Source organism: Melanostigma gelatinosum, assembly GCF_949748355.1.
Source record: "Melanostigma gelatinosum genome assembly, chromosome: 6".
In the NCBI taxonomy this organism is placed as follows: domain Eukaryota; kingdom Metazoa; phylum Chordata; class Actinopteri; order Perciformes; family Zoarcidae; genus Melanostigma; species Melanostigma gelatinosum.
This window is the reverse complement of record NC_136639.1, coordinates 8,429,042-8,450,330: the sequence shown is the minus strand read 5'-3', so window position 1 is coordinate 8,450,330 and position 21,289 is coordinate 8,429,042. Positions and strand designations below refer to the sequence as shown.

Below are 21,289 nucleotides of genomic sequence, written 5' to 3'. Positions count from 1 at the left end.
CTGCGCAAACCGCACCTATCAACGTGACGCATCGCTTGAGGCGCACAGACAGCCAACTGCATACGAGACATGAGCGATACGGCAGCGGTTTCAAAGTAGATTCAAGGAGCTCCAAGCGTGCAAAACCATGAATAGTGTAAGGTTATTTATGCTTTCTTGCTGTTAAGGTTCCCTCTCCAAACTGCAGCATATTCACCTTGTTAGTTAATGTAGTGTATCCTAATCAGAGAATATCTACCGAGGGTTTCCTTGTGTCGTTTTTATCTAACGCTTGTCTATTTTATATCTGGCTGTGAGTTAATGTCACAAAAATCCCACATCATTTCACACTGTAAATATCTCCTCCTCACTACTACGTCTATATTCTTATCATTCTCAATGATCTGGCTGGAAACCCCTGAGACAGACTGTTTTGAAGCCCTTAAACACAGACGAGCATTCATTGAGGGAGGAGAAAAATAAATCTGTTAAAGTTTGCTTTAAAATCCCTGCTGTGTTCCCAAGTGCCTCTTGAATTTGAAGAAGAGGAAATGAACCCCATGGCATTTTGCCAGTGCCTCATACAAGCAAAAATCAACTGCTTATAAATAGAACATCTCACTCAAACTGAACTCTCTTGTCGTGTACAATTATTCTACTGTGCTGGTGCCTTTCTTGGTTGCCTTGGCTCCTCAAATGTAAGCTCTGAAGACAAATCAAAAGAGAAAGTCCAGCTGTTCATCCGGGAAGACATGAGAGGACATATGGGAAAGCTTCCCATGAATTTGGTTGCTTGCATCATTGTCCAGGCAGCAACAGCTGTGGTGTGTTTGTCCCTCTGGGTCTGGAGGGGCCAGCACTGTCTCCCACAATTCCCTTACAGGCATCACTGCTTCTCCCCACACCTCAGATGCAATCCACCACAGGCATGGCCTTTTAGGACTCACCATTACCTACCACTCTGTCTGACAGACAGGTCAGTAATGATTGTCACAGCAGATGAATGCCGCTGACCATTGGCAGTTTCTGCTGGACCTTCTGCTGTCAAGGAAATGTGGCTCCTTTAAGCTATTATGATGTAACAGATGCTAGAAGTCAGAGGAGACGGGTCATGTTTCCAGGGTAGAAGCCTCTGAGGCAAGTTCTCAGGGCTTACGCAAATCAACCTGACAACATGCCAGTGTCTCTTTCAGCTCCTCCGAGGGTGTTGTAATGCAAAGGGTTAAATAGGTATGGATTACAACTGTTTTGAAAGCGATGAGGGGACACGGTTAGCAGAAAGAAGAAATTCAAAGCAAACCGCTGCAAATTGTTAACTGTTAATTGTTAATGGAGCTGTTTCATCTTTGTGGAACCAACCATGCATTCCCCAATGGCCATTTTGCATCTCGGTGTGGTGGTTTTGCATGTTTATGTGTTTGTTGTCTTTGTGGTTGTCGTTTTGTCTGTTTTTGTAGTCGTTTGATTGACCAACAAGAAACAGTCACTTCAAAACAGAGATTCTGGCCCAGAGGCCCCCTACAGTATATTCAGTTGTGAGATTTGGTAAGTCTTGGACTTTGATGCAACCAGGTTACCACGCTGACACTGCTGAAAACACAGATCTGTGTGCTCCTTTGTTAGTAGGTGGTGTGGTTTGTCAAAATTGAAAGCGTCATTTGAACCAATTAGAGGAAATGACCTCAAAATGCAAAACTTGTTTTGATCCCCCTTGCAGCCAAACTCCCCGATGACCTGTTTTGGATGTCAGGTTGATAAGACTCTGCCCGATAAACAAGCCACATGTGAATCCATGTGACTTTTGCTCACAAGCCCTGGAACCCCTCTGATTGGGCAGTAAGAACATTGATGAAACCAACATATTAAGTAAACTTGTCCTTTCACAGGAATGATACAGGCTGCCATCAAGTTTTACATTTTGACCTGTAATTACACCAGCATGTTGACCATCTTCTGATAATATTAAATGTCAGAGCACACTAAGCATCCCTCCAGGTCCAATCCAAACACGCTTCATTAATCATGACAGGTAATGCTATTGACCATGTTGACTTGGAGCCCATCTGTGCCCCTGACATGAACTGGCATAATGTTATCAGTCAGTCAGTTGAAGTCAAATGTCTGCTCTTTAGATGTAGATTACAGCTGAAGGCAGACAGGTGGAGATTGTCCCTCTTCACAGGCCAAGGGGGGAGATAAACATTGTTTATCTCGTTGACCTTAATAAGGTGTCACAATCAGGCACAGAGCAGTAGCTGGGCAACAAACAGCTAATTTCATCATAACAACAAAATGTTAGAGAGGAGCAGAACAGAAAAACATGTTTGTTTCACAAGTAGCTCACCACAGAAATGACCAGTGAACCACACGCACAGAGTGTTGGTCATTTTGTGCTGAACTCAAAACGATGATCACTTCCAAAAGAAAGAATATAATAGAACCAGTGTTTTCTTGCAAGCATCGGTATAAGCCATCGGCATTCATGTAAGCTGGTTTGATTCTGCTTACTATAAAACAATCTTACTACAGAAGCCAAGCGGTGGCTCATGTTGTCTTGTCTTAATAACATATCATTCAATGCATGATCAACTGTTGTGTATTCAGAGTCACAGGTGAATATTGTCAGGATCAAACCACAGAGAATTCATCACATCCAATGAAGGTAAACGAATTAGTTTGGCCATGAACGTTGCCTTCATTCAATACTATTATTTTCAGTTGATATAGGTTACACACTATATGTTACCCTCAAAAAGAATGTGCACATTAGAGAGACCTAACATGAGAGTTAAAAAATGTCAATGATGTGAGAGTTGGGTTTGCTGAGTACGCATGACGAACACAAGACTGTAACACTGATACACTGTTGTTGCTGCTGTTGGTGATCTTGTGCACTACTGTTTTGTTTATTTTATTTTTTTATTTTTTTCCTACTGAGTTCATTTAATACAATTCTATTCAGTGTATATACTGTGCATTTGTATTACTTTGTTTCTTAGAGCAGGTCCTGCTCTGTTATTTTATTATATTGTATATAGTGTGCATTTTCCATACCCAATATTTTTATTTTATTGTGTAACTCTGTTTGCTGCTGCCACAGACAAATTTCCCCTTGGGGATGAATAAAGTACATTTCTATTCTATTCTTCTATTCTGAACCTGGAAAACTTCACACCTACAAACTGCCACATATCTGCTAAGCTGCAGCTGAGCTACTGCACTGAAACCCCGAAGAGTGAGGAACATCACTGTTAGCCTTTGCGATAACAAACTTCCCTACTCTTGTTGACGTATGATTATTTCCCCTGCAGGGAGTCTACATACAAGGTCACAAACACCTCAAACTCCCCAGGGTTTATTCTCAATCGGTAAACAATTACTGATTGCTGATTAACACAAATTTGAAACAAGGCTTGTTCTACTAAGAATTAAATTCAACCTTCCTACTGACAAACTGTTGGCTCCACTGTTTTGCACATTTTTCTGAGCCACTTATTCAGAGCCACATACAGTGAGTAGTGAGTCAATAGACAACATATTGATACATACTGACATGTTGCGTTTACTGTCACATAACAAATAATATCAAGACAGATTCTGACGTTGGTTCGTGGTATGGAGAGGGTTTTTGGGGATAGTGTTTAAAGTCATTATGAACGGTCAATTTAGTTCTGATGTAGCACTTACCTCAATATGTCAATAGATGGCATTACAACATCTATTGTTGTAATGCCAACAATACATTGTTGCTGTTGATATGATGTCGTCCGTCAAGGACCAAGGATGAAATGGAATCCGTTGAAGACCGACTTTATAAAAATAGAAACGAGCCATGTTCATCAGAATGTTAAAAGCTGTTTTCCCTTCAGTTCTTAAAAGTCGACTCCAGGAGAGATTATCTTAAATGCTCTATCCTGTCTAGTAACCCCCCTAGACCAAATATAAAAAGACCAAAGGAGTGGTTACTTTCTGGAACAGTGATTCATTTATTCTTAAAGAGACCTGGTGCGAGCACAAAGTCATCACCTCAATACCTCTGGGAGCCTTTTAGTGATTATTTCGACAGAGTCTAAGGCTAATTGCCAATATGCCTGCAGCCGGTGACCTGAAAACCAAAGCTCTGTGGGCTTTGGGACTTTTGGAAAGAATGTTTGTCCACCTCATTCAGCGTTCTTCTGAAAAAACATGTTCAAATGACAAGAAGACACAAATCAATGCATGTGCATGTCAGCAGCTGACCTAGAGTGTGCGAAGCATCTTTTCATCATGGTTATCTTCTTAGCTGTGCCTTTTTGTGTGTAAAATAAATGTTTGTTGTTATGAAGTGAGACTATGAGTGAAAGCCAAGATTCATAAGTCTTGCCATTTATTACTAATTTCTCTTGAATGCCATATATCTGTGGTACACACCGCAAATACATTAATGTGGGTAATTGCCGAAAAGATAACAGACACCGCCTGTTTAATCACACGGTAATGTTTACCTTTTGCTCAAGCATTTTGAATATGGATATTGTTCATGATGTCAGTCAGAGTCACAAGCCTTGTTGAAAAAGACTACAAAAGGGCACATCTTTTACCAATCCCTTTTCCTGTGTAAAATACATAAAAGTAAATTAGATTGATATATGATCATAATTTGACATATATAACCTATACTTAACTGTTGTAGCTGGTAGAGCTAATTTCAATTACTTTATATATTGTTAGGTCACTTAACCTATAATAATACATCATAATTTATTAGTTGATTTAGATTATAAATCTGCAAAGTAACTAGAAACTGTCATACAAATGTAGTTGAGCAAAAGTAGGCTACGATATTTACCTCTAAGATCTAGTGGAGTAGAAGTATAAAGTAGCATAAAATGAAAAATACTCAAGTAAAGTACAAGTACTGCAAAACTGTACTTAAGCACAGTTCTTGAGTACACCTGAGGTGCCAGCTAATAACCGCCAGAGGGCGACAAAACGGTATTCCTCAATGTCATGTAGAATATCAATAGAAGATCGACAGTTCTGTAAACCAATGGCTCGCGGTAGAATCTACTAGTATCCAATAAGGGCGTGGGAGGGAGGATACTATCTTTGAATGCAGCATGTGGATTAATTTAGAGCGGACTTGACACCTTGTCCAGGTGAGAGACACATGTTTCGTCTATTATGTTAGTATGCTGTCTGTATAGTTGTCGCACTGTTAAACCTTAAAAACAGTGTGTTATTGTTTGTTTTAAAACGTTGAGTGTTCTGGAAGTATTTCAGTTTCGTGTAATTTCTAGTGGTTGTCACGTCCTTTTGTGTGCTTCTCTTCAACACGTGTTGTCAGTTAGCTAATGTTAGCTACTGTTTTAGCTAACTATGGTGCCATACTAACACAAAATGTAATGTCCAGTGTTCGATAGCTAACGTTAGGTCAGTTAGTTACGTTAGTTAGGCGCCGCTATAGCTAGCTAACGTTAGCAAATTAACGTTAGTGTTACCTTTTTGGAGTCGGGAAACGCGATAATAAATAGCTTACATTAGTTTAACGTTACTTCTCAAAAGTTGCGTAAACTAGCGTAACGTTAGCGGTCTTTTAAGAGCGATGTCTTAATGTAAATATATTGCATGCCATCAGTCAGGGACAGTGACTCCTTTATTTCTTCGTTCACAACTGAAACTTCAGTAATATTTGATCACGATGATATTAATAATGCATTTTATTTGTACAGAACTTTTCAAAGCTCAAAGTGCTTTACAAAAAGCGTCACATTTAAGACAGCTGTCGCTAAATTATTTGAATACAATAAAAAAACAGACCAATGAGAATAATAATAAATTGAGAATTAGTGTATATATTGTTACATTTACATATTTTCTCAGTGTATTCCTTATGCGTAGTAAAAGAGCATTGAACATAACACAACGAACGTTTTTTATTTATAAAACGCTGGTAAAATATTTTTTTTATCAGATTAATAATTGATTAATCGAAGTAATAATCTACACATGATTATCAAAATAAAACAAACACGCATTTGGATAAATTATAATAAAATAATATATATACATGTACTATGTTCTAACGTTGTAGAAAACTCCTCATCACATACTCAACATTGGTAAACTATATTACAAAACTTATTCCAGTCAGTAACTCGGCGAAAGCACACCCCGTTAAAGGAAAGGTGGATTTAAAACACAAGACGAAACGAAAGCGTGATTGTGAAACAGAATGTGGCACAAATAATCGTTTTTTCGCTATTGTCTTTGCATATTCGTTGAAAGCCCAAATCGTATTTGATAATATTTTATTTAACAGCCTTAATGTGTAAAGCATTATAATATTTCCTGTCATTACATTTTTGTGTGCATTATTTCCTTAATGAGACATACTGCTGACATGACTCCATTGTTGTGTCGACTGGTTATATCAGAAGTTAAACAAATGGATCCGAAGAAGCCTCCCAAGCTTGGGATGATGGGCGTTCCTGGGCTGGGACGCGGAGGAGGACTACACCCTCAGGAGCCGGCTGTTGGACGTAGTAGAGGGCTGCCGCTCGCTGCAGAATGGCCTGGTATAGGACGAGCCAGAGGTTTCCCCACTTCTGGCAATACCCCACAAGGACGAGGAGTGACTCTACCCATTACTGACCCTGTGGTTGGCCGAGCCAGAGGGCTGCTCCTCCTCCAAGCAGCTGAACCAAAGGTAGGGGTGTCAAGAGGTGCAATCCTGCCCAGTCTGGAGCCGCAGCACAGACGGACGCCTGCACGTGAAACTATGACGCAAGACCTTACGGAGGGGACCAGAAAAGAGGTTGGAACAAAATAATTGTCTCTATGCATATACAATTTACATGTTTTTTCCATTTTCGAAATGTTATTGCCCTGCATTAAAGGGATAGTTTGGGTGTTTTGAAGTGGGGTTGTATGAGGTACTTATCCATGGCAAGTGTATTACTACGATAGTCAGCACGCCCTCAGTTTGGATCGTACCAGCGTGGAAGCAAAGCAAAGTACTGCTGTGGACCGGGGCAGCAGCAAGATGTATTTCAGCCACCTAAAAGAGAGGCTCACTTATAAAAGGCAATATCAGTTTGTGTACGCTATATTTAGAATATTTTCAGCGCTCTATCAGACGGCCCTTTCTGACAGAACTGAACTTGAAGTGAAACGTATTTATGCTCTCTTTAAAGCCACCAGACTCCACATGTAACAAATGATGATTTCATGTCATGATTATCCTGGACAAATTAAATGCAGTTAAATATGTTATCCCGATAATCATCAAAATATGCTTCAAACTCTTGAAATGACACTAAAAATACAGCAATCACTTAACCTTACATTTTGTTAAGAAATACATTTTTGTTGCACAAGACTACATGCTTTTTGTCGTCAATATTCTTTCGTTTTTATTGCGATCTGTGACGTATTCCTATATCGTCCCATCCCTAGCGTACACTTACACTGGTTTTATTTAGATGGGCCTTTTTAGGTACATTTTGCTGCTGCCCTCGTTGACAGCAATGTATTGCTTTGCTTCTGGTTCTCCAAACTGGGGGCGTGCCAACCGCCATCTACTGTACGTAATACACTGACTATGGATAGGTACCTCATACAACCCCACTTCAAAACACCCAAATTATCCCTTTTTGGAGCTGCTAAGGTTTTTATCTGCCGACAGGTTGACTTGCCTACCCTTGGTCAAAGATCAGCACTGGTCTCAATGTTTAGAGGAATGGGCATTGAGCCCTCAGTGACCTCATGGGGAAGAGGAGCAGCACCAGTGGGTCAGTATTAAGGGGTTAGCCTCGAAGTTAATAACCGTCAAACAGCCAAACGTCAATGGGACGACACGTTGATCCATTCAGATCAACTGCCAGTTCAGGTTTAACCCATAGCACGTTCTTGTGTAATGAGTTGTTCCATGTTGTTGTAGGAAGAGGAGCAGCTGGAGATTCGGGTGATGTGAAGCTGCAAGGTGCCCCAGCAGGTGTCGTCAGCAGCCCAGAAAGCATCAGCCAACGCGAAGACGTGATGGGCAGAGGCAGCGGGTAGGTGGAAGTGGAGTTCCAGTGTATTAACTAACATGCACTAAATATTAGAAACACCTGTTAGTATAATACAAGAGCACATTGTAGCCTTTATGAAGGCAGGATTTATTACAGCACTGTTGTATTTTAGTGCGCTAGTTTTAGCTAGGTGTGCCTAATAAACTGGGATCTGGGTGCAGGAAGTGTTTTTAGCCATGTTTTCAGTCGCTTCCTAATTTTTATTTGACAAAACAGACGCAACTCAATTGTGATTATGCTGGTATTTACACCTAAATCATGCCTCACCTACAGTAAAATCAAGCAATTGTGATCTGAAGCAATATTTTGTATTCAAGTATGTTTTCTGGTTTATGCATGCGAGTACATATATTGTGTGTTGAGCCTTGAGGTGCTGCTTTTGCTTTGTAAGCCAGATGGTAGTGTAACTGAAGTGGTGTGGTTGTAAATGTAAGAGCAGCTTTTGACTCAAGGGTAAGTTACAAATAGATTATTATGAGAGTCTTGAGTTTGTGTGTAAACATTTAGGGGCATCACAGGCTTCTTGTTGGTTACAAAAATATTTGCAACAAAATCAATAAAACGTGACCAGAGCCATGTAGCTTGTATAACTATTTTCATAATTAAGACCTTGATTGTTTTATAACTATCATTGATAGATCTTTATTGCACCCATTGTCAGCATTGAAAACTGTACCTGCTGTATAATTTGACCCTCTTCAGTTTCCATGGCCGAGGTTTGTCCCCTCAGACGATGGTGGGGCTTGGAAGAGCAGCAATGCCTCACCTTGGAGTAGGAAGAGCTCTTCCTCCAGGTCGTGTCGAGTCTGTTTCTCCAGCCTCTGAGTCACAAGCAGCCCAACACACTCAGACCTCCCACACAGGTAGGGACACTTTATCAATGTATTCTGAGAATACATGAAACAATGCAGAAGATGTTTCCGTCAAAGTAGTTTTTCATTAATGTTCTTATGATATTTAGTGAATGTGAGTGAATTTTTAAATGCAAATAATGTGAAGGAACCACACCCCCGCCCATCCCTCAAGAGGTACTGCCTTCTGCTGCCGCACCGGCAAAGATGGAGCTGAAAATGGAGGACGTCTGGTAAGTCTAAGTCTTTTTTTTTTTTTTTTTACCTCTTGGGGCCTTGACACTCTAAGCTGACCTCCAGCTGCCATTATGTGTCTATAGCAAACTATCGCCTGTTAGGGTTTCAATCGTTCAGCTCGCCATGTCACACTGCCATGTTGCTACAGTAGCCCAGAATGGACAAACCCAACGCTGGCTCTAGAGAGGGCCTTGCTCGATTTAAGTCACCTGAAGGCTGATACGAGCAAGTGACACACTTGAAAAGGGGGATTCAGTTCTGTTAGATGCTAGAGTCCCCTAAGTCCTACAGACTGGACCTTTCTTAAGCTCTCTGCGACAATACAATAAAAGGTAAATGAATAAACATTTATAAAAGAGTGACATTTTCATTTAATGTATTTAAACATAAACAAATCTGTTCAATTGCAATGTTTCCTCCATTCAAACAACTGTTCCCCTTTTTAAAAGTCTGTCAATGCTTGGTGAAAATACCACAACGTCATGTTCCATTTAACATAACCCTGTCTTAAATTTCACAATCCAAATCATCATGTCCGCAGGCCTTTGACTGGTTATTGTGTGCAACATTTTTCAGATGCGCGGCGAAATAATGCATTTGATCAGTCAGCCTTTGTCCATTCTAGTACTTTGAGATAAAGTCTTTGTGCCAGGGCCACTTTTCACTTAAGCGTTACAGACTGAGAATATAACACTCGGTACCACAAAGTAACTGACTGTTTGTGTGTCTTGTGCTGAAATTATCTTTTTGTGCATTTATTTTCTCACCTGGTTAGTGAGCCACTGAATAAGGCTGGAACAAAAGGAGCTCCTATAACTATCAGCTCAAACCACATCCAGATTCGATGTAAGAATGAAGCGGTTTATCAGTACCATGTTACATTCACGTAAGTATCATTCTTCTTTGTTTCTTTATTCAGCAACCACAAACGTGATTGATGGAAATTCCCAAAAATGTATGTGTGAAGTTTAAGTCCAGTGAAAACGTGAATTACTTTATATGTTCGGTGGATTTATTTATTTATTTTTTAACCACGCTATGAACCAAAAATGGACATGGCCAACCAATGCTAAAATGATATCAAGTCCCGTCGGAGACGAGCTCAGTGCAAGGCTATTTCAAAGCAAGTGTTTGTTGAATCAATATTGTGAGTTGATACTGGTACTTGGAAAAGTGCTTTATCTGTTCTAAGAAGTTGAGTGTTTTCGATATCTTTCAGTCCAAATGTTGAATCAATGGGAATGCGTTTTGCCATGATGAAAGATCACCGCTCGGCCACAGGAGAAGTAGTAGCTTTCGATGGCTCCATACTCTTCCTGCCTGTTAAACTGAATGGCGTAGGTATCAGTTACTGTATTAGTTGTGTGGCTAATTGACTACAGTCTTTCAATTTTGATTTGAATTGTGTATGTCGATGACTTGAGTTCCTACAAAAGTCTAAAACTACTGAAAATCAGTAGTCAGTTTAAATGCATATGATTTTCATTGTGCAGAACTATGCAATGCAAAATGTCACATTGCTGAACCGAACACTGGATAACGTTTCTGCTTGTTTTTTGCATAATATTTTGATGACATGCAGGTGATTTTTCTCAAGAGTGTGAGACGAACAGATAATGAGGAAATAGAAATACGAGTCCAGATGACAAAGATTCTGCCGCCCAACTCGGATCTCTGCATCCCATTCTACAATGTGGTGCTCAGGAGGTATTTAAAAACACCGATTGACCACTTAAGTTATAGATTGTACACAAATCTAAATGAGGCACATCTGAATCAGTATTTTATACTACACTATAACTACATACAATTGGGCCTGGGCAAAAATGTAATACAGGTTATCGTCTTTTAATGGAACCACATCGAGATGAAATATCGATGTTGTCGTATGATTAGCAGACTGGACTTCAACCGGCGCAGCGTTCCAGTCACAAGCTTCTCACTTGAGACGGTTATGAAACTACTCAGTACTTTCCATTTGTAAAGTATTTAATTCACACAGGAGTATACAAAAATTGGCTTCACCACGTAATGAATGAATTTCCCCAAAACATGCTATAGCTTGATATATATTGTTGTTGATACATTAAATTACTTACTTAGTATCACGAAAAGATGCTTGAGGCCACATTGCCCAGCCCTACATACTTTTCATACTGTTGACATCATAATGGAAATAATCTTCTACTTAACTGGTGATGTTAAGAATTAAAAACAAAAATTGCTGTGATTGCGCTCCATCTACTCACAAACATGATTTTAATACAGTTTGGGATATACTTGTGTTTATTTCCTTACTTGCATTCAGCCAGTCCATTGCTGTGCATCAGTGCTCTGTGTCATTTGTTTGTCCTATTTTGTTTTTCTCAAAATGTGGCTACTAAGTGGCCTAAAAATAATGTTCTTTCTCATCTGTTTGACATGGAGACATATTGCTTTAGAAAATTGATCATTTTTCCTTGTATTCATAAAAGCCCTTTAATGAAATATCCTACGCCACCATAATTGTTTACAAAGTACGCTACCGTCACATGTTACTATTAGGACGGTCAAATGACAGGACATGACCCAATGTTGTTTTTGTTTTTCAAGGGTAATGAGAATCATCGGGCTGAAGCTGGTTGGTCGAAATCATTACGATCCAGAAAGTGCAGTCATTCTTGCAGAACAGCGGTTCGTACTGAACTGCATCTTAACATCAGAGGGCATGAACAAAGCCCAGGACCAGGACAATTTCCTACCGTTACACTCCCTTGAACATCCTTTCTGTGTTTCTATATTTAAATACACTTGCTGCTTTTACTAATATACTTGTTTTAAAGTACTGTAACATTTTAATGTTTCCATTTTTTAAATATGTCTTGATTTATTGCACTGTTTATTGTTATGGACCATTCACCAAGTCAAATTCCTTGTATGTGTAACGTACTTGGCAATAAACGGTTCTGATTCATATGCCAGTTTATATCATGATTTAGTCCATTCGTTATCCTGTTTGTCTGTTCTTGTAGGCTGCAAGTGTGGCCGGGTTATTCAACCAGTGTCAAGAGCACAGACGGAGGCCTGTACCTGAACGTGGATGTGTCTCACAAAGTCCTGCGAAATGACTCTGTGCTAAATGTCATGTGAGTTCACACAGCAAATCAACAGTAGCATACAAACTGGCAAGTTTGCAGATATATTCATATAAGTCACACTGGATACATTTTTATCGTAAATAGTTAGGGCCTTACACTTTTATTTTAATAAAGTGTCACATACTCGGCAGTGAATGCTGCTGGGTAGGAAATACAGAATGCATCTTTTATTCCATTTCGTCTGTCCTCTGTACACATGTTGATACAATTTTAAACATTGAAAATGCCATGACCTAGCCACACAGCTATATAAATGTCATATTCTGTGATATAGTCATACATATTTGAAAACCAGGTTGTACGATATCTTAGTGCATCTGTCCCTCTGAGCCAGCGCTGCAAATACCCTCAACCACTACAACCTTTCCCTCTGGGAATTGTGTTGTATTTTAAAGGGCAGTGGCAAATGCAACAGACGTATTGCATCTATAGATTATTTATAAAATATTCTATTGACACTGAAATTGGAAAAGCTATGACCCTTTGCTCTCTGTCTGCCAGGAACACGTTGTACAGACAGAGCAGAGAGAATTTCCAAGACGAATGCACCAAAGAGCTCATCGGCAGCATTGTCATCACCCGCTACAACAACCGCACCTACCGCATTGATGCCATTGAGTGGAACAAATCGCCCAAAGACACCTTCACTTTGATGAATGGCACAACAACCACCTTTGTGGAATACTACAGGTGAGGCTGCTCTGTCCATGAACTCCTTAAAGCTGAGGGGGGAATATAGCAGGCGTTTTTGTAATTTGAAATAGTGGCAGTTAAATTCAGACCAGCAATAAAAGTCTTAACTACAATTTAAACTCTTATTTATTGCATTGCACATTTTAACAGCAAGAACTATGGGATCACAATCAAGGAGATGGACCAACCTCTGCTCATGCATCGGCCGAAGGAGAGGTCCAAGCCAGGAGGGAAGGTAAACCTCTCTTAAGCATCGGTTATTTTAACGTAGTAAATGCTCAAGACGCACACAAGTGTATTTTTTGAGCTCTACAGTAGACCACTCAGCTATAATGACTTGAATTATTGCATCAGAATGCCACCTTGTGGCTCCAATATGTCTAACAATGAGCATATTTTTTCCTGACTTAAAACACACAACAAGCAATTGCTTTACCAAAAACTGAATAACCTTATATCAAGCTTTCCCATGTGAGAGGCACCTTTTGTTTGAACGACCTACTCGTCAGTAATACTTGTTCCATACTACCGGTACATAATAATAATCCATAATACTGCAGTTTGCTTTTATGTCTGATGCATAATAATAATACAGAAAGGAAATCATGTCAAAAATATTATATGAGCAGTAAACACTTAACTGTGTAGATAATGTCATAATATTGAATTATTGCAGCAAATCATTACTGGAGAGATCCTTCTCGTACCAGAGCTTTCCTTTATGACGGGAATCCCAGCCAAAATGAAGAAGGACTTCAGAGCAATGCAGGTACATTTCAACACAATGTTCTTCGTCTCCACAGGCCTTTACACACCCAGGGTGCATGCAATAAATTCACACGGTAATGTGTTTTTTCAAACAGGTTTTCTTTCTCCATTTTTCTGAGCTTTCGCACTGCAAATAAAGCCATCAACCAATCATGTTGTGTGTACACTTTGTTGTACTCACCTTGACAAAGGCAGCGCACACCAGATCCACTCCTACTGGTCTGACCTTTCACAATAAAAGCCCTAGAAATGGACAATACACTGCAAAACTGTTTACCAGAGGGAAAATTCATTCGCAGCATTCCGCTAAAAGGAAACTCAATAAAATAGCTACAGTAGCTTAGGCTATATAACAATTGACTTAAGACGCTGCACTCGGTTTCTTTCATTGAAACAGTGCTGCAACTGTTGCAAATTCGAGTTACATTTACCTCAGAAATCAGAGTTAGGAGCTTGGAATGACATCAGACCCGAGGTGACTTCGTTCCAGTACAACAAGTTGGAAAACCAGGTTAGACCTCGTTAACAATAGCAGTTGATAACACATTGCAGCGGTATTTTGCGCATACAAACACTCAGGTACTGTCGGACGGTACTGTATATATGACTGATTTAATGACAGGCAACTAAGACATGCGTGCTAATATACAGCTTATTACTACAGCTTTTTTACTGTTGATGCACGGAGCAGCCATCTTGGATTATGAGGTTGGGTTTGGTGGAGTTCGTACAACTGAACGAAAATTCGACTTCCAGTTGAAATGTCAAATGTCAAACGCCATCTTCCCAGTTCAAATGGAATGCAGCTTTACACGTTCAAACTTCAGGAGCAACACTAACATACAACAGCTTTGTTCTTATAATATGAAAGACAATCTGTACTGCTTGCTGAATGTAACTGCTGCCATGTGTGGTGAACAAGTTTAAAGAGGTGAAAAGAAAGCTATCTTCCAGAAAAGAGAGTTTAACAAAGGACCGTTAATGTTGACAGCTATTATAACAACCAGCAGTATTTTACAACAGCTTTGTCAACATCCAGCTGTGGTCGAACAGCTGTAACATTAGTCCAAATGGCCCAATTAAGCATATCATGTTTTAAGCGTATCGCTGTACAAGGTGAGAAATGTCATCTCCAGCAGACACTACCATCCCCAATTCTCAAACCCAAAGACTGATGAAATGTGGAAATACATATCTAAACAATGTCAATAAAAGAAGTTGTAAGCTTAGTTCAAATGTGTTTTTTAATGTGTTGCAGGGCCTGAAAATGCACATCAATGTGAGCGGTGAGCAGTACACCCACTCAATAAAACAGCTTCTAAAGAACATCAGCACCAACCCTGAGAGTACGAAGGAGCTCAGCCGATGGGGACTGGACATTGACTCAGAAATCATCGTGGTGAGGCTCTGCTGTTAACTTTATTTCAAACAATGCAACTCAATTTTGGAATTTCTGGAAGTGAGTCCGGCTTTGAGGAACAGGTTTTAAAAACATAATATATGAGCATATCTGTGGAATATTTAAATGCAGTTTGACTGTCCGATAGGTAGGTAGGAAGTCACTAGAATCTAGTGTTGATTTTAGTTATTTTTAATATTAGGCTTCCTTTTTATACTTAATGAGATCTTTATTCTTTTCCTCCTTTGTGCTTTGACAGTATATTGTGTATTGGTTTCCTCTCGTGCAGACTACAGGTAGAACTCTTCCGCTTGAAACCATCTGTCTGCAGTCTTCATCCTTCACCACCGGCGCTGATGTGTCCTGGTCCAGAGAGGTTGTGAGGGATCCTTCAATCAGCTCTGTGAGTGGTGGAGACAAATCTCTGGAGCTCCTCATTTATGTTGAATATAATAGCTGTGTTTATTTGTTTCTTCACCAACTGAATTATCTCCCTCTTAGATCCCATTGAACATCTGGGCTATCTTCTACCCTCGCCGCTGTGCAGAGCAGGCTGAAGAGCTTGTTTCCGTCTTTAACAAGGTGGCCGGGCCTATTGGTTTGCGTCTGGGGCGACCCATTCGTGTGGAGCTGAGGGATGATCGCACCGAGTCATACGTCAAGAGCATCCACTCTCAGCTCACCAACGAGGTATGACATAAAATATATTATTTAGATCAGTAGATTTATGAGTAATTTAATTTTTTATATATATATATATATATATATATATATACATATACATATACACACACACACACACACACACAGCTGCACAAGTTTTTTTTTTTTTTTGACCATGGTTAAATGATGACTGTGTCTGGTCCCAGTGAAGTGAAGTCCTTCCTGTGTAACTTTCCATTCTTTGTTTGTTTACAGCCCAACATGCAGCTGGTAGTGTGCATTTTGGTCGGCAACAGAGACGATCTCTACAGTGCCATCAAGAAGCTCTGCTGTGTGAAAAGTCCCATCCCATCCCAGGTCTATAATGCTTGTCCATGTGGTTGTTCATGGTTGGTTTAGAATTTGAGGGAAAGAGAGGTCTCCTTCTGAAAGTATTTTCTCCCAGTTAAAAGTAAGATTTTTGCCACTTATTGTGTCACAGGCCATCAATGTCCGGACAATTTCCCAGCAAAATAAGTTGAAGAGTGTCGCCCAAAAGATACTCCTGCAGATGAACAGCAAGTTAGGAGGAGAACTGTGGACTGTCAATGTCCCTCTGGTGAGCGCCTTATCCGTTTGGGCTGCATGGTTTTGGGGAAATATCTTAATTGTGATTTTTAGGCACTATTCATTTTAAGCATAATACTGCGTGTGAAATTGTGAATGATATTTAACGGAAACATTGATGCCACAGTACTATTTGAACAGCAAATGTTGTGGTTTATCTGAAAACAGTGCAGTTAATGGGGAAATAATGAGCCTCTATCTCACTTTATTAGAAACACTTGATGGTGGTGGGAGTTGATGTCCATCATGACACCAGCAAGTCGCATCAATCAGTCATGGGCTTTGTCGCAAGTGTGAACAGGTAAAACTTGTTTTTGGTCCTTGGATTTAACATCTTTATTACTTTTAGTAGTTATGGACATAATGATTTCCTGACTGTGGGGGCACAATGTTCATTTGTTACTGCCTAGTTTTAATTTATTCCAGATTCTGTTTTATTTATTCCCAAATTTCCGTTTTAATTATTATTATATTATCTATGGTGATATATTATATGTCAGAAAAACTCTAGTCGTATGATGGATAATTGAAATTCCAACAGTTCATTGGAAAATATTCAAAATGTGATGATTATCAATGAATTGCATGTAAAACATTGCACAATTTTTTATTTTATTTTTTAAATCAAAAAGTGTTTCAATAGAGTCCGCAACATGTGTCTTAAGCTCTCATTGGCTGTAGCTCGCGTCCCTACACACAGACCCTTTGAGACACTTCTTACATGAGATTGGCAGATTTTAAGGCACATTATATTATATAACCACGTATTTCACTTTGTCTTGCAACATTCAATTGTAATATCTTGATAGCAATACATGTCTTTTTTTCTTATCCAGCTCACTGACTCGCTGGTACTCCAGAGTAACTTTCCAGACACCAACTGATGAACTGATCGATGGCTTCAGAGTTTGCTTTCTAGCTGCACTGCAGAAGTACCACGAGGTAAGTACTGCAAACATGCATTACATAAATGTATTTAAATTCAGTATTTTGATCACCCACACCTGACACTAACATGTGTATGTGTTAATTTGTACAGGTCAACCACAACTTGCCAGAAAAGATTGTGGTGTATCGGGATGGTGTGTCAGATAGTCAGCTGAAGATGGTGGAGCAGTACGAGATCCCACAGTTGCTCAAATGCTTTGAGACTTTCCCCAGCTATGAGCCCAAGCTGGTCTTCATTGTGGTCCAAAAGCGCATCAGCACCACCCTCTTCTCCTTGACTGCAAACGGCGTTCGTACACCTCCACCTGGAACTGTTCTGGATCACACCCTCACTCAGAGAGACTGGTCAGTCAGCAAAATGACCCTGTTTGTTCGTTCTTGCCAAATCCCTCTGCAGCAAAACCCTTGTGCAAATCAGTGGTCCCGGTTAAAGTCAGTGAACACTTTGCATCTCTTAACATCTCTTAACACAGCCTTAGGCACAGATGGCATGCTCTCTGCTTTTAGTTTCGTTTTAGTGTAAAATAATACGACTATTGTTTTGAAACCCCGGCGCCAGCCAAGAAACCACACAAATACACCTGAAGAAGTTAGACTAATATGATTCCAGTCTAACTGTGTGTGCTGTCTGAATGTTATTCAGGAAGAGAAATAATGTGAGTATATCATGAAAAGAGTCCTCTTGCATGAAGAAGGTTGTAGAGATGAAGTGCTGTGCGAGCAGCCTAACAGGGTAGAAGAAACGAGATGCTGCTTTTTATCATTTTTACCGGACTGCAGCACCGTCTCCTGGCAACAGCAGTATATAGCACTTTGATGAGGACACTAGCAAAGACTCATCTGCTGTCAGCTATTTAAATTTTCTAACACTTAAGTTTGTTTGTTTTTTCAGGGTGGACTTCTATCTGGTGGCACATCACACTCGGCAGGGCTGTGGACTTCCTACACACTACATCTCTCTGTACAACACGGCAAATCTCACACCAGACCATCTGCAAAGGTATTCATAATGGGGATGCACCGATGCCTCTCTTTTTCAGACCAAGTACACGTACTTACATTTCAGCACTTAACGATACAGAGTACCGACATGAGCATTTAATAATACCATTACAACGGTGACTTTGAAAAATTGTATTATTTTCGTCAGATTTTCCACTTTTCTGACCAACAAATTAAATATACGACATGATTCTGTTGCTAACATTCAACATTGTGTTTTCCCATGCAAACTGAGCATAGTTTATTACAGTGAGGATTTTGGTAATTAACCGTGCAGTGAAACGGTTAAAAGAAATGTAAAAAAAAAACTAAATTGAGCAAAAGTCAGAGGAGCGGCTTGTCGCAAAGGAAAATAACGCTGGTCAGCCCACCTAAGTGAGCTGGAGCTGTTGCTAACTTCGGGTCTAACCCTCTTCACTTTAATCATCAACTGGCTGACAAGAAACCCTGACAGAGTATGCCAGGCAGACACACAGCTGACAACCTTACAGCTAAACGTATTGGTGCGGTAGAGAGTAAAGAGTCTGCATGTGTCCACAACGATGCATTCTGAATATGCATCTCAATCAGGGGTTTAACCTCAGTTTGCAACTTAAGAGCCTCTTGCTTGTTTACGACCAGCTCTGTGCGCTGTACAAAAACCAACCAGCCATCAGTTTGAAAGCCTGGCATCGAGATGCAAGTAAGAAGAGCCCACATTTCTGGTCGGAGGGAGAAACACCTAAACATTATGAAAGACATGGTTGTCAACAGGTTTTTGGTTAAGTGCAAATATTGCAACACAATAAATGAAAGAGGGAGACTGTGTTCGCACAGTCGAACAAGTCCACCACCGGAGTTAATCCCAGTATGCCCGGCTGCATAAATACGGAATATTAATGTTTTTCATTAGGCATGTAAACGGCTTAGTAGGATACATCTTTTGCGGAATAAGGTCAAAAAAATGAATATTTTATGCATGAACATGTGGTCAGTGAGTCAGTAGTTATTGATATTTATGAGATTCAGATTAGAAAATATCAAAGGAGGCTAAGAAGACTAGAGATTTGTGCAATCATTAAAACACACTAGATACACTACTCTACATGTTTTTGTACTACAGGATTTAAGCACAACCAAGGAAATGTTGAAATAAGTGGGGAAAATAAAAAATATAAGGTACAATTTTTACAGGGCTGTTGGATTGGACTTCATTAGTTTGAGCTAAGTCTACCAATTTAACATTATTTCTCTGTTCCCACACCAGGCTGACTTTCAAGATGTGCCATTTGTACTGGAACTGGCCGGGCACCATTCGTGTCCCAGCACCATGCAAGTATGCTCACAAACTGGCCTTCCTGTCTGGTCAATTCCTGCACTCAGAGCCGGCCATCCAGCTATCAGACAAGCTCTTCTTCCTTTGAGCTGCACAAGTCACTACCACAAGTAAACTGCTCACAGCAAAACCAGTTGTGATGAAAATCACGACATTGTTGACATGTCACTTAAGACTTTAAAGTATACTGTAGCTTTTCACCTTCTAGTTCCTAGAAAAGGTAGACACTGTTGAGTTTGATGTGAGCCCAAAGTTTGCAATGTTTTAAGTTTTCTGAATTATTCTTAGCCACCGTTCTTGTGGCATAATTATTAGTCAGTGTTTTGTTTACAATTCTGTACTGGTTTATACAGATTTCCAAGTTGGGTTCCAGAATGTATCATTATACAGCTTTCAGCGTTGCATGTCCATAATACTAATATGTACAAGATAAAAAATAAAGCTTAAATAACTGGGAAACTCTGTATCTACCCCAGACACTCACCATCATAATCCACTTTCTTTGGACAAATGATTATAGAGACAAATTCAAGACGTGTTTGCAGGACACACATGGCAGAAAAAATATATACCGGTACTTCATATGTTTATTTCTGCTTTGATTGGATATGTCATTTAAAAATGCAAAGATAGACTTAAAATCATCTCGACTTGCTTTCCATTAAGTTGGATATTTCTACATGAAATATGGTCGTATCATCTCGCAAAGCATCTCAACTTTTGACATGTTTCTGTATGTTGTCACACATAACACAAATAAGTGACTGTTGAACATCTCTCTTCAAAATCATTGGGAATAACAGCCTCCACCCTTCCAATATTTTCGAATTTGACTGCAGGGATTTGCTCCCATTTGTCCTCAAGCGCATCATTATGGTCAAACACTGATTGTCAGTTGTCGTTGAGGCTCACAGTCAGCGTTACAGATCAATCCAAAGGAGTTTGATGGGCCTGAGGAACCTTGTCCGAATCAGGAAAAAAACAGCCCAAAAATGTGTAAGTGGATGTACCATCTAGATCGAGGGTCTTCAACGTTTTTCAGGCCAAGGACCCCCAAATTGATAGAGATGGAGCAGGGACCCCCGACTATATTGTATACAATTGTGTTTTATATTAAACTGGGCCTAGTGCCATGTCTAAACATACCTCTTTATTGTGCATTCAATACTAAGCTATTCAAATAATACACAGGTTCATATATTCATGATTTTATTTTAAACATGTGCAAGGTACAGTGAGTAGGGCGGCCGTGCTGCTGCCATTTATAAACATACCTTGTAAGCTGATACCAATGCCAATATCAACATTGTCTGGCAATTGCATGATAATCATGCATACAAGCTATTCAAACTGATGTTTTTATTTAAAACATAAATGTGGAAACTAAAAATGAGTGGTCTATTAGTGCCACTGCCATGCATAAACATACCTGTTATCTTCTTGTTAGATTCTTTTTTGGAAAAAAAATTGTCTCATCAACCAAAGATTTTGCAGCCCCCCCTGTAGTACCTCCGCGGACCCCCTGTTGAAGACCTCTGATCTAATGTAGAAGAAAGATCAAAGGATTTGGATACTCGGGGTCTTCTTGGAGCATTTCTTTCTTCGATATTTTGCAATGGAAAGTTAACTTGTTACCC

The 21,289-nt window shown here is 39.7% G+C and overlaps 1 protein-coding gene across 1 annotated transcript; it reads left to right on the top strand.

Moving 5' to 3' along the window:
- Positions 1–6,406: 6,406 nt before the first annotated feature.
- piwil2 (piwi-like RNA-mediated gene silencing 2) lies at positions 6,407–20,770 on the top strand (the record flags this gene model as incomplete). Its single annotated transcript, XM_079269641.1, has 23 exons — positions 6,407–6,775; positions 7,646–7,751; positions 7,901–8,015; positions 8,736–8,896; positions 9,033–9,117; positions 9,897–10,007; positions 10,341–10,458; positions 10,704–10,828; positions 11,714–11,794; positions 12,133–12,246; positions 12,760–12,948; positions 13,102–13,186; positions 13,628–13,720; positions 14,978–15,118; positions 15,408–15,521; positions 15,620–15,808; positions 16,037–16,138; positions 16,263–16,379; positions 16,600–16,688; positions 17,224–17,329; positions 17,427–17,680; positions 18,228–18,335; positions 19,584–20,770. The coding sequence occupies 23 exons, from the start codon at positions 6,407–6,409 to the stop codon at positions 19,738–19,740; spliced, it is 3,129 nt and encodes a 1,042-aa protein (XP_079125767.1). The 3' UTR covers positions 19,741–20,770.
- Between the last annotated feature and the right edge of the window lie 519 nt (positions 20,771–21,289).